The sequence below is a fragment of the Diadema antillarum genome, unplaced genomic scaffold, assembly GCF_040938485.1.
Source record: "Diadema antillarum isolate AM-2024a unplaced genomic scaffold, OU_Dant_1.0 seq00000049_RagTag, whole genome shotgun sequence".
In the NCBI taxonomy this organism is placed as follows: Eukaryota; Metazoa; Echinodermata; class Echinoidea; order Diadematoida; family Diadematidae; genus Diadema; species Diadema antillarum.
This window is the reverse complement of record NW_027271158.1, coordinates 736,653-750,168: the sequence shown is the minus strand read 5'-3', so window position 1 is coordinate 750,168 and position 13,516 is coordinate 736,653. Positions and strand designations below refer to the sequence as shown.

The window sequence follows — 13,516 nt, the reverse complement described above, 5'->3', positions numbered from 1 at the left end:
AGATATAACCAACTGTAATGCAAGAGCAGCAAAGCATTAAACAGCTCTCCATCATGACTGCAATAAAACTTGAACTTATGACCTTTAAAGGGATGGTACAGTATTGGTGGAGATGAGAATTGGGCTTTTAACTTTTTGCAAGATACCAAGTTAACATTTATGAAATAGTACAGAGCATACTATTTTAAAAGGAATTCAAAGTTTATTTGATGAAAATCGGATTTGGAATGGCTGAAACATCCAAAAACAAAGTAAAACAAAGCAGTCATAATAAAATGTGGGTCCCACACTTTATTAGAATTGCTCTGTCTAGGATATCTCAGCCATTTCAAAACCAATTTTCATCAAATAACGTTGAATTCCTCATGGAATTACATGCTCTTTTATATTTCATAAGAGGTTTCTCATTATCTCACCAAAAAATGTTAGAAACATGAAATTAGGTCTTTACCAAAACTATATGATCCCTTTAATTACACTCAGAGGATGCCATGTTTGCTGACGGTGCTCTGTGCTTTTATGACCGCATTGTCACCCTGCACAGTCTACCAAACATTGCATTTAATTTCTGCCCTCATTTCTGTATAAGCTGTTATTTTCGAAAGGGTTTAATTTTCATGAATTTTGCGAATCAATGTTGGACCGCAAATCTAACTCGCGAAAATGTCACTATGTGCTAGGGTAATAGCGCACTAACAATAGGCGCGGTTTCAATTCGCGAAAACAACATCTCGCAAAAATGTCTGTGACCTCCTCATTCACGAAAATATCTGTGCACGAAAGTAACAGCTTATACAGTAATAAATGATTATACACAGGTCACTCATAGAATATAAATCAACCAAAAATTACATCCAGAAAAAGCTTTTTTTTTTACCAGAGGTCTCACAAGGTGTAACAAAATTGTGCTTGCTGACGTGCATGTTCAGTGATATCCAAGGCTCATACATGTGTGTATCACCTCTTTTCTGTAAATTTTACTGCCTCACATGCTTGCTTGCTTTCGCTTGTTTTCCCTATAAATCAGGCATTATCATAGTGTAGTTATGTGTCCCCCCCCCTCCCCCCCCCCCCCCCCTCCCCATTATTCCTATTACACTTACAGCGACAGCGAACTCCTGTTATAATGAACACAGTTATTTCAAAATTCTGGTTACAACAGAGTAAAGATTCAGGCTGCAACATTATCCGCTCTATATTTTTTCTGTTTGTTTGTCCGGCTATACTGAAATTTCAATATAACGAAAGAAAACTGTAAGTCGCGAGGACTTTGTTATAACGGGAGTCCACTGTACACTACATTGTATGTTACAGCTGTTGTGGCACCTCCATGAGTGATCTGGTAATGGAGGATTGACAATGCTGTCAATCCCTCTTCCAAGCTCTGTCGGTTTGTGTCATAAACACTGTTCAACACTATACAGATTCTAACAAACCTTGACCGACACTTCAATACGCAATTTAAGCAAACCTTTACATGACTTATGGCTTACATTGTACATGTATGTGACACAAACGTTCAAGCATGTATGGGTTTTCCATTTACTGTCAAAACTTCTCATTATGAGAAACATTCAAACCCACTGCTTCCACAATGACACCAAACTAGTGATTGGTTGAAAACATTGACACTGTTGCAATTTTAAGTTCATACTCCGCATATTCTGAGTAAGGGGAAGGGAGGGATATTTGTCATATAACTGGGACAGGGCATGATACTACACTGTACTATGGGGGACACACACTTCACAGAGGAGTGGAAGAGATAGTTGAATTCTAACTATCTATGTACACATGCAACGTAAAGTTAACTCTAGTGATTTCTTTTTTCACTCTGTTTGTCTATGTTTATAACTACAGGTGATACAAGCCATACCATGGAAAAAATTACGCTCTATGCCTGGGGCCCTCTGATAAATATTCCCCTCGCGCTATCATGGTCGATATCACAACACATACATGTAACCTTGCAATCACTGAGATTATGCTGAAAATGTATACACATTGTTTACTGTCAATGTGTTATGACTGCTTTTAGGATTCAGGTTAACCCAACATTTTCAAAAGATTCGCATGGGGAATACTTATAATGTAATTCTAAAATGAAAAGAACCCTGAAATTTTGGTGACGAAAAAGAAAGAAATATACATCCATAACTTAGTGTGCATGTATTAACTTAGCTAGGTCCATATAGATTTATTGGTAGGTCAATTCAAGTTCATTATTTCCCCTGTAACACCAGGGACATAAACAGACAAGTCAACCATTTTGGTATTTAACACCAATGCAGATGGAAAAATTTATGGAAATGAAACACAGAATTACAAAAAAAAAAAAAAAATAATCAGCTTTACCCACAGAAAAAAAAAAAGAAAGAAAAAAAGAAAAAAAAGAAGAAGAAGGATTGGACAGGAACGCCTTTCCCCCCAACCGGTCACAAGAGCTACCAAATATACATTGAAAACTGTAAGTTGCATTAGATTTTCCCCTTCAAAAATATCACGAAAGAACAACAACAAACAAACAATAACAACAAAATCATGAAGAAGGATAATCACCGCATTGGGATGTTCCTTCATCAGGTAGGTGGGTCGGTCTTCTTAAAGCCGAAGGACAATTTGGGCCGGCCGCTCTTTTTGTTAAGGATAAGGTCCTGTTCGGCCTTGTGCCGGCGCTTTTGCTCGCGCTCAAAGGCCTGGCGCTCCTCGTCCATTTTACGCTGACGCTCAACCATCTCCAAGCGCTCCTCCGCCTAGAAACCAGAAAGACAGGGCTAAATGTGAGGGCTTTTGTCACTCAAAAACACCAACAACCACTAAGTTCAACATGTCCACTCTTTCACATCTTCTTTTCTTTCCTGTTTAAACATGATATTACATTTAACATGATTTTCCTCTTTGTTTTTGCATTGTGCTTTTTTTTTTCTTTTCCTGCTGAATGGATGACTCACTCAAAAAAACTCTCCAGGTATTTTGGAAAACTCTCTCATTCTCCCTATCATTGCAAATGTTCAACTCGTTTCACATCATTTATGGGTGATGAATTCATCCCTGTCTAAAAAGAATCTGTAGCCCTGAAGTAAAGGCAATTATACAGCTCTGAAATTACCATGTGCGAAGTATCAAAGTTCTCTTACATGTAAGCAAGGCAAACGAAAAAAAAAAAAGTCCCTTGGGTTGTATACTCACGGTTTGCTGCCTGACATAAGTGCAATTTGTGACCAAATGGACATATTCTCTCTTTGATGGAATTTTTATGGAGATGAAATAGGAAGTAGTTACATTACTTTTCCTTGTCATATTCCAGTATAATATGACACAAGTCTACTGCGTAACGGTTGTTCCATGGTAGAATTTGCATCTGGACTTTTAAACACTGCACTGCTCAGGAAAGTCATCTTTTATCTAAACTCCCCCTGCCTATTGCCCATCTGTATTTCATCTCTTACAGTTTGTAGTTATTTCATTAATATTTTCCCCCCTCAAGAGTACCTCCAAAAACAAGACAATTATTTCAAGGTGATGTTTTTAAACCAAACTGGGGAAAAGAAAATGTGTATTTTTAAATGTATATTTTGTCCAAGGGCACCAATTCAATTATCAAAAATTTTGACAGACAAGAGTGATTGGAATAGGAACATTATTTCTGCAAACTGGTCTCAGATCATTTTGAAGAAGAAAAAAATGGAAAAACAAAACAAAAACCCCCACATACAAAGACAAATCTGGACCAGTTGCAAGTGAAAAACAAACCAAGTTAAACTTGCGAGCCTTCTGCTGGTTCAGAATATTCCTGCTCCTTTTGCCAAGTGGATTCCACCTTTTCAGCACAGCAAACTATTTCCTGCACTTCAAGTTTGCAACGTTATACACAAATCTTCACCTCTGTGAAAGATTGTCTCAAATCATTAAAAAAACAGAACAATGAAAGTTAGCAAAAGGGTTCAGTGATGCAGTCCGTAACCCTCTCTTTGTCCTCTTGGCACAAGCTTGACTGTGGGAAAAATCAAGTGGTTAATACATACTGTGTATACATCTAGCCTACAATCCTAAAATCAAAAGTGTAAAGGATAAACAACTACATGTAGAGGGATACCTTATAAAGTAATAAAGGGACAGTAAAGTTTGTATAAATTTGTCTTTTGCGGCACATTATGTCTGATCAAAATAAACCAAAAGTGGGGTAAAGGCAAGAATGAAAAAAATAAAATAAAATCCTATGCACAAATAACTAGGTATTTCTAGATGCACATAATTACATTGTGATATGATTGTGAAGACATAATTAGCACTTCAGATTGGAAAAAAAAAAAGTTTCATTATGCTGTTGATAACAATGATTAAAAAGGTGTGTTATGTTCATGTGAAGAACTTTTAAGACATGTTGTATACTGTCCATTTCTTTCCATAAAAAAAAAAAAAAAAAAATCATTGTGGGATGCTGATACATGTATGTGGTGTTCACATTATTATCAAAACTATTTTTTCCTCTATACTGATTATTAACTACACAGGAGATTCCATAACACATCTACAATGTTGAGAAAAAAACATACCTGTAGATGCAGTTGAAACTATACTTGTAAATGTATAATGTCTCGTCCAATGAGAAGAAAAGTACACTAAAACTTCATAATATTAGTGACAGAACCACATGCACTTTATCTAACTGAAGGTAAAAAAAAAAATGAAATAAAATAATACACAAAAGAGTGCGGTACAAGGGAAATGGACACCAAATGGAGAAATGAACCCAACGTAGAAATCATGCAACATAGTTCTCACTTAAGGTACATTTAGACTGTTATTTGAAGCTTTTCGATGATTTTTTTTCAAAGGGGCGTGGAGAAAATACAGTACATCCTAAAAATTGATGAACAGCCCTTTAAATTCACTAATTGTGGCCCTCACAAGACCGACATGGTTCAAAGATGTTTTCTAACATTATACATATTTTTTAAGTGCCCTCACGGATTGGCAATTCACAGCATTTACAGTAAAGGCATTTGCGGAATTATCCCACATACATGTACTTGGCAAGCTTTAAAAACTTTGGAAAAAAAAATACCCCAATAGGTTTAACACATGCTACACTGTATAGGGCCAGCAAGTACATGTACATTACTTGAAATTTGTAAAGCACACAATTTTCACAGTAGAAAGATGGCAAATCAAATGGAAGTGCATAAAAGATTGTTGGTGCAAAGAATAGGAGATTAAAAGGAGTTGTCTAACCAATCCTACACTTTATAAGATTTCTTATTCCTTCTCGATTAAGTAGTGATCAATTTGTTTCCAAAATTTCTTGACTTTGAAGAGAGAGAGAAAAAAAAAAGTAATGGAGATCAAGAGGTATGATATTAACATTACAGGTGTACTTACTTTTGCATGTATAGCAGAAATGTGATACAGTGCATATTGTTTATGTGCCAGTTTTGAAAATTTTTAACAAGGTTAAAAAAAAAACGAAAAGAAATTCAATCTTATTGATGCACTCAACACAGTTAGGCATCATTGCTGCGTAAATGTACAAATTGAAGCTCAAGACAACTGTATGTTGCTGATTTAAACAGGACCTATTCTACATATGTTACCATATATTTTGAAAGGCGTTTTAAAGGGTTTAAAGAACATATTTCTCTCTAACTCAAGTGTTCTTTCTTAGCAACACTACGTGTACATAAACATACAATTATGTGTACTAGAAAGAAAACATTTTGTGACTGGTTAGATAACTCCTTCAAGTACAAAGTAAACACAAGTTCCCATGTAGAAGTGTGCTTGCAGAGAAGTTGGAATGATAGAATTAAAGTTAGAAGAAACACAGAGTAGTAAACAAGACATCATTAATACTTCATGTGCCCTTTAAGACAGGAAAATTCTGTGTGACTTAAAGAAAGGTGTCATCAGTCAATGATTGTCCCTATAGCAAATGAATATCACATAACATCGGAATTACAAAAGCTGGCAAATAAAGGGAAATCTAATGATGCATGCACTAGACTTGAACACACATGCTGAGAAGCATAGAAGCTGACAGAATAATTTACACAAGGAACCAAAATCCTTTCAGAACTATTAAGAGCTGACACATATCAGATTTTTTTTTTCTTTAATTTTTAATCTGTATTATCCAAACTCAATCAATACAGAATTTACTGTTTTTTAACCTGTAAGTCAAATATGAACAGAAATAACATAAACTATGCATGAGTGAAGTGCTTAATGGCCGCTTTCGCCTGTATGATAAAATCTGTAAGGTAAACAGAATGTAACATTGGTGAACCTGTGGAGTAAAAGAATTATTGCAACAGTAGATTACGAAGATTATGAAGTAGCATAAGAATCAAAGAAATGTATTAGCATTGATTTTATGATCTTGTAGAAGTTTTCACTGTCATCCCCTCTCATGAAAAAAAGGTTCAAACAGGTCAATGTAAATACACATGCTTGCATGTTTTATGTACAAGTATGTGTAAACACTGTATGTGTGTGTGCGAATGTAAACATGAAGAGGGTGTGGATATCTTAGTGATTGTGTATTGGCCTGACCCCCCACAATGACTGGACGATGACCACTCACCAGCTTCCTCTGCGCATCCTCAATCTTTTGTTGATTCTCCAGCATGATCTTTTCCAGTTCCTCCCGCTTCTTCAGCTCTTCTTCCTGCATACCGGTAGTCAAAACAAACAAAGTCCATAGCAACGATCACAGCCGAAAGGTTCATAGACACCATTAGAACAGTCATTGTTAAAGGACACGTTCACCTTAATATCACAAATTGTACATGTGCATGGGTATGAGTAGAGTGGATTGAGTGAATGCAGCAATATTAGAAGAAAACATCAGTGAAAGTTTGAGGATCGTATAGTTTTGGTTGAGACCTAATTTCAGGTTTCTAACAATTTTTGGTGAGATAATGAGAAACCTCTTATGAAATATGAAAGAGCATGTAATTCCATGAGGAAGTCGACATTTATTTGATGAAAATTGGTTTTGAAATGGCTGAGATATCCAAAACAGAGTAATTCTGATAAAGTGTGGGACCCACATTTTATTGCAATCGTTTTGTTTTACTTTGTTTTTGGATGTTTCAGTCATTCCAAACCCGATTTTCATCAAATAAACTTTTAATTCCTCTTAAAATGGTATACTCTATACTATTTCATAAGTGTTTTCTTGGTATCTCGCAAAAGTTAAGAGCCCAATTCTCAACTCCACCAATACTGTATCATTCCTCAAAGGTTATGAATTTTTAAAGATTCGGTGCCATCATCACTGATGAGAAGACTAACATACAGCTAGTAATGTACAATGTACATGCTGAGGAATATACTGTACATGTATATTAAGGTGAACTTGTCCTTTAGGTTTAGTAGGACCTTTATAAAGTGACTACATCAGTCTAGCATTAGTCATTCTCATATTATCATTGTTGTTAGACTTCAATAAATGTACATGTACTAGTATTTGAAATGCACTATAATAAGGTGTGGTATGGAAAGACCTTTAGAAAGAATTTCATAAGTTTTCTTGCTAACAAAAGCGTGCAGATGACACAGCAGGGTGCTACAAATCAGCTTGCCTGGGGTTACTAAACCTCACTCAAGGGCAAGTAAAACAAATGGGCACATGTCCGTTTAACTAAGTAAGGGGTGGGGCACTTGATTATGTACAATGTACATACAATGTACCCATTTGGGAACACCCTCCCATAATTCAACTGAATTTAGCAGGCATACATGTACATATACACCTAGGCACATGCAGTCAGCTACAATACACAAAACAACTACTAGTATCTTGCACAACATGCACTTGAAAACTGTTGAAAAACGGCTTGTTCTTCGAGATATGGTTCTGTAGATAAGAGATACAAAAACCTTTGTTATATACAAGCATATACAATGTGGTTAAGAAAATAATAGTGATGTTAGCCTTTTATGTGAGGCTGAATAGTGCTGGAACACACGCCTCCTTGCACCACATCTCAACAGTAATAGTACAACTCGACATCACTATCTAACATCCACCCCTTTGTTTAATGTGGCTCTCCTGCAGAATCCCCTGCACTAACCTCTTTGGCTTGCTGAGCTGCTAGTTCTGCTTCCCTCTGTTTCTCCATCTCCTCCATCATCTCTTTCTCCATGATTCGCTTGGCCTCCTCCACCCGTCTCCTCACCTCCTCCTCGATGTCGTCTTTCCTCTTTTCCAGCTCCTCCTCCACCCGCTGGGCGACCATCTCTTCCACTCTCCGTGTCACCTCCTCCTCAATCAGCTTCGCCTCCATCTCCTGCTGACGTCTGCAAGGAGTTGATATGATTCAGAAGTACATTGAAAGATGAAATATGTCCTTCCACAACACACAGACATCATACAAAAGTGTATGAGAGATACAGGATATGCAGCTCTCATGCACATACGATTGTACAGAGTGTATGTGGCAATGCCGTAATTTGTGAGTCAGTTTTAGTTCAAGAACAAGACCTGGACAAAAATTAGATTCTAGAAGTACTGGTATGCTCATGTCTTCTATTTCCCTTTTTTTCCCTTTTTTTTTGGTTGTTTCTTTCCGTTTTTGTTTTTGTTTTTTCTTTTTGGTCTCATACGTTGTATACTGTACATGTTCATGTACCTGGTACTTGAACTTTTGATGCCTGATACATTTTTACATAAATGCTACTACATGTAGCAAATGACTGTTTTTCAGCATTCATTCACTTAAACCTCACTCGGGAGTTCATATCAGACATTCTTGTGTCTGCCTTTCCGCTGTTCAAAGAAGAGTCATCTGGAGGTCAACGGTGTGCCAGCATCAGATCTAAAGAGTAAAAACATTGACAAATTCATACCAATAGATGGGACAAGACCAGGACCATAAATGCTACACACAAACCATGGAAAGAATCTCAGGAAAGAGTTCCTTTGGAAGCCCTCCATATATGACTTTTTCATCACCTTTATTTCAAACTACTTTCCCAGCATTTTTCCAGCACATGTATTTCTTTCCTTCAAGGGGTGAAAAAAAAACACACACACAAAAAAAAACACAAGTGTGCAGTACAAGTACACTGCATGTCAAGCAACAATTTTGCTTGGCATAGATTTATCATTTCCTACATGTCTATGTACAAGTGTACTTCTCCTAAATTGCTAAAAGTGTACTATGTGTGCGACTACCTGGGAACCAATGTCCCACCACACTGCACTGATTACATAAATGCAGTTTTGGTTTTGGCCCACATCACAACAGAAACCCTACACCAGCGCCCCTTCCATAGAATTAAAGGACAAGTTCACCTTCATAAACATAAGGATTGAGAGAATGTAGCAATATTAGTAGAACACATCATTGAAAGTTTGAGGAAAATCAGACAATCCGTTCAAAAGTTATGAATTTTTGAAGTTTTTGTGCAGTAACCGCTGGATGAGAAGACTACTGCAGTGTATGAATAACTTAGATGTCACATGCGTACAACAATATAAGGAAAATATAAAGAGAATTTCACAAAATGCCATCTTTTGAAAAAAGTACGCATTCCCCTGACTCGTTACCGACAAATGTTATGGGTAATATTATTACCCCTGCCTTTAGAAAGAGGCAAGTCAAGAGCTCTTTTATTATGCGAAAAAAGTGAAAATATGTTGAATTTTCTTTTACATTTTCTTTATACTGTTGTACGCATATGACTCACAAGCTGTAGTAGTCTCCTCATCCAGCGGTTCCAACACAAAAATTTTAAAAATTCATAACTTTTGCATCGATTGTCCAATTTTCCTCAAACTTTCACTGATGTGTTCTACTAATATTGTTGCATTCTCTCAATCCTTATGTTTATGAAGGTGAACTTGTCCTTTAAACTCAATTAGGCCTATGTGGATAATATTGCCATTTATAGTCATAGTCATACAGGACCCAAGTAATCTGTGCTACTTAGACGCTGCAATTATTTACTAAATATCTGCATCTCAACCAGGCTCAACCTGGGAGAGCTACACTGAATTGACAGCCAGCGCATGCCCACAAATTTCAAATCCATTGACCGCATGCCATTTAAGATGTCATTCTCCCAGGTTCCTCTCGACCGAGTCACATGAAGTCATCAATTCGAACAGAAAGGGACTATTGGCAGAACCAAACGTTACACATTACCTGTTGTCAACACTTCAACTTCACCCTACAGTATGTACAATTGTAAGTCTTCAAATTGAAGAAATGTTTCGATTTTAAGTTGATTATTTTATATCCGCGATACTACCCCGTCACGATCCTGAATGCTACAGTGAGCAGCCCCAACGCCTTGGGGTTGGTAACAGTTAGGCCCAACAACTTATGTTCTGCCCATAACGGGTAAACTTAAACTTGGCCCCTCGTTGTAAGAAGTTGTACTCGTAGACGTAGCTTCGGTAGGGGCCATATTAAACTACGGTATAAATATCTATACTAGGCCCCATCTATACCAGAGAAGGCAGAACAGCAGCCATCAGGAACCAAACTTCAATAATCAAACCCAAACAGTGTTAGTCAAAATGGAATATGTACAGTCTGTCGTTAGGATTATTAGGAGACAGTTCTTTGTTAATCAGTAAATCAACTCAAACAAAGTCAAACATTGTTTTAATCAAGATTGCATTTGCAACAGATACCAAAGCACCTTTAAAGGGAGCTCTTTCCAAATTAACATGAAATTATTGGTTTGAAAACTATAAATAGGACGCCTTGCCCCACAAGCGGCTTTCCAACGAAATCTCACATTCTTCTTTGTCTTTCCATCTCCATTCGTTTTTCCTCCTCCTGCCGTCTTTGCTTTTCCTCCTGTGCATTCCGCTTGCTCAAATCCCTGCCAAATATGTCTATTTCTGGGCTTGGAGTCCTTCTCTTTGATTTTGATCTGGATCTTTCATGTCTCCTTCGTTCTCTTGACCTGGACCTGGATCTCCTAGAAGATTTACCGCTTTTATGCCTTTCTGATCTGTCCCTTTCTCTTGATCTATCACGTTCTTTCCTTTCATGTTTCTCTCGCGCCTTCGACTTTGATCGTGATCTCGATCTGGAACGTGTACGGGATCGCTTCTTTTTACTGGATTTCCTCTCTGGAGAAGAGCTTTTACTTCTGGAGCGCGGCATTTTGCTCTCAAAGTTATATTCTTGAAGAGTTCTAGCTGTTTTTCACGCAATCTTCAGTCACAGATGAAATATTTGCAAAACAAGTGTCACCTTCGATCCATTTTCTTCCGAGCGGCAAGTGCGTCACACGTATTATAAACGTGATGGTACATGAAGTCAGTATATTTCTACGTATAATAAAGTGTGCGTATGGCTGTGACGATGTTAACGTACCGTACTACAACATTGAACCTTGTCGTCGCTCGCAGAGCGGAGCCGCCTCGCGCGCCGCCATGCAAGGTGTACTTGTGGCTTGGCGTGTCCACTACGTAGCGTCGTTGATTCATCGCGCACGCGACCAAGCGGTTACAATGTACATGTACTGTTTGCACGACACCTCCGCAGCCCAGCTGCGCAGTCTATCCTTGCGAGTTCAGCATATGGAATTTCTTTTCCCACCTATTTTTGCGCAGACCTGTTTTTTTTTTTCTTCTTCTTCTTCTTCTTCTTCATTCAAAGATTCAGTTCGGTTTGGTAGACCGTCTATGAATTTTTTTCTTTGTATTTCAAATTTTCATATTTGAACTGAATGACAGACTTCATGATAAGAATGTCGTTTTGAAATGATACTTGGAATCGTGTTCTTCAGCAACTTGTGTGTGTTCGCCTTAGGAGGTGATACAAGGATTAAAGTAAAACAATATTATCCATATACTGAGTAAACATAATTATAGTCTTCCATACACATCAAGACATAATAAAGAAACTGATAACGCGTGAAATCCCCAGGATGAAATCTTCAAAAGCAGGCTGCAGACACGCAGACCCGATGTGAATGTCGTGTTGACACTGTATGTAAAATGTCGATACAATGTATTATTTCCAGCAACAGTGTACAAGACAGCATTGTACAAACCGTCATCAGCTCGTGTTGAAATAAAATATTCATTCTAACCTTTCACGTTTTCTGACGTCACGGAAAATTTGTAGAAGTTAGAAAGGAGGCGCGATACACGAAAGGTTTTCTTCAGTTCCTGTTTTCTTTCTGTTTTTTTTTTTTTTTAATGTATCAATAACACACTTACACCATACTGTGTAATTGTTTTGGAAATTTTGATTCTCTCTGTTGACCATACTTCAATGGATATAACTGATAACGTCAAGAGAATGATTTCTCGAAGAAGTTATAAGTAACTGAGGTTGGAAAAAAAATCCTGAAAATAATAACATCTTTCATACTTTTTTTATATACTTTAAGCGCTTCCCGTCCCCCGAGTCCCGTCCCCCTCTCTCTTCTCTCTCTCTCTCCCTCCTTCTCTTCTTCTTCCTAACTAGTAACAGGTAATTGAGGTTAAAAAAAGATCTCAAAACATTATCGTGTACAATGTGACAACAGGGGCGGATCCATCCAGGAATTTCGTGAAGGGGGGGGGGGGCCAACAATATTTCTGATGCTACAAGGGCCCGTTGCATAAAAGTTACAATATTATGGTAACTTCCATGGAATTCTTGATCTTGATTGGCTGTTGAGTAATGTTGCCATGGTAGTTACCATTAGATGGCAAAGTTACCATAATTGTAACTTTTATGCAACGGGCCCCAGGTTTTTTTTTTTCATTTCTTTTTTATTTCTTTTGTTTTAGCAACAAATGAAGAGGGGGGGGCGCCCAGTGCGCCCCTCTGGATCCGCCACTGGACAAGGATCTCAAGCACACTCCCCTCCCCACCCCCTTCATCTTCCTTATAAAATATGCCTCTAATATCTCTTGCTATATGTTTGGCTTATTTTGAGTTGAAGTGATTCATGAGGTTCACTTTCGATTTCTGGAGAAAAAAAAAAGCACAAAGTTTTCTGAGTGTGTCCTCCATGAACGAATGGAGTATTTAGGCCTACATTTTTTTGAGAGATACATACTGCTCCATGCAATTCTGGGTAATAATGACAGTAAAACCTTTAAGGGATAAACTACTTATTGAGCTATCTATCTATCTATCTTTTATTATCATTATTATCACTATCATTATTATTATCATTATTATTATTATTATTATTATTATTATTATCATTATCCTTATTTATATATATATGTATATATATATATATATATATATATATGACCATGCATCACAAAACGACCAAAAAAAAAAAAAAAAGTCCCACACACTGATTTTGTGTGGGGACTGAAAATAGGTGAAATGGGTCAACCGAGCCGATCTTGACGTTTTCATATTTTCTGAAAGAGCAAGTCTTCTTCTACACTATACTAGATTTGGGATCATAAAACGGGCAGGAAAGTGTGTTTTTCAGCAGTTTATCTGGATCTTTTTTTTTTTTTTTTGGAAGCTGAGTGTGATTATGTGTGTCTTTAGAGTTCCCTTTTCATTTCTTAAAAACCTTGTACGCTCTC

At 37.2% G+C, this 13,516-nt stretch overlaps 1 protein-coding gene across 2 annotated transcripts; it reads right to left on the bottom strand.

Annotated features, from left to right (window-relative positions):
- Positions 1 to 1,131: 1,131 nt before the first annotated feature.
- Positions 1,132 to 11,242, bottom strand: LOC139725550 (uncharacterized). Of its 2 annotated transcripts, XM_071636638.1 has the most exons (4): positions 10,756 to 11,242; positions 8,079 to 8,304; positions 6,584 to 6,667; positions 1,132 to 2,753 (listed from the first exon to the last, which is right to left on the bottom strand). In XM_071636638.1, the coding sequence occupies exons 1-4, from the start codon at positions 11,127 to 11,129 to the stop codon at positions 2,580 to 2,582; spliced, it is 858 nt and encodes a 285-aa protein (XP_071492739.1). In that variant the 5' UTR covers positions 11,130 to 11,242; the 3' UTR covers positions 1,132 to 2,579. The 2 variants fall into 2 exon arrangements, with proteins under 2 accessions (XP_071492739.1, XP_071492738.1); XM_071636637.1 differs by lacking the exon at positions 1,132 to 2,753 and having other exon boundaries at positions 5,565 to 6,667.
- Positions 11,243 to 13,516: the final 2,274 nt, after the last annotated feature.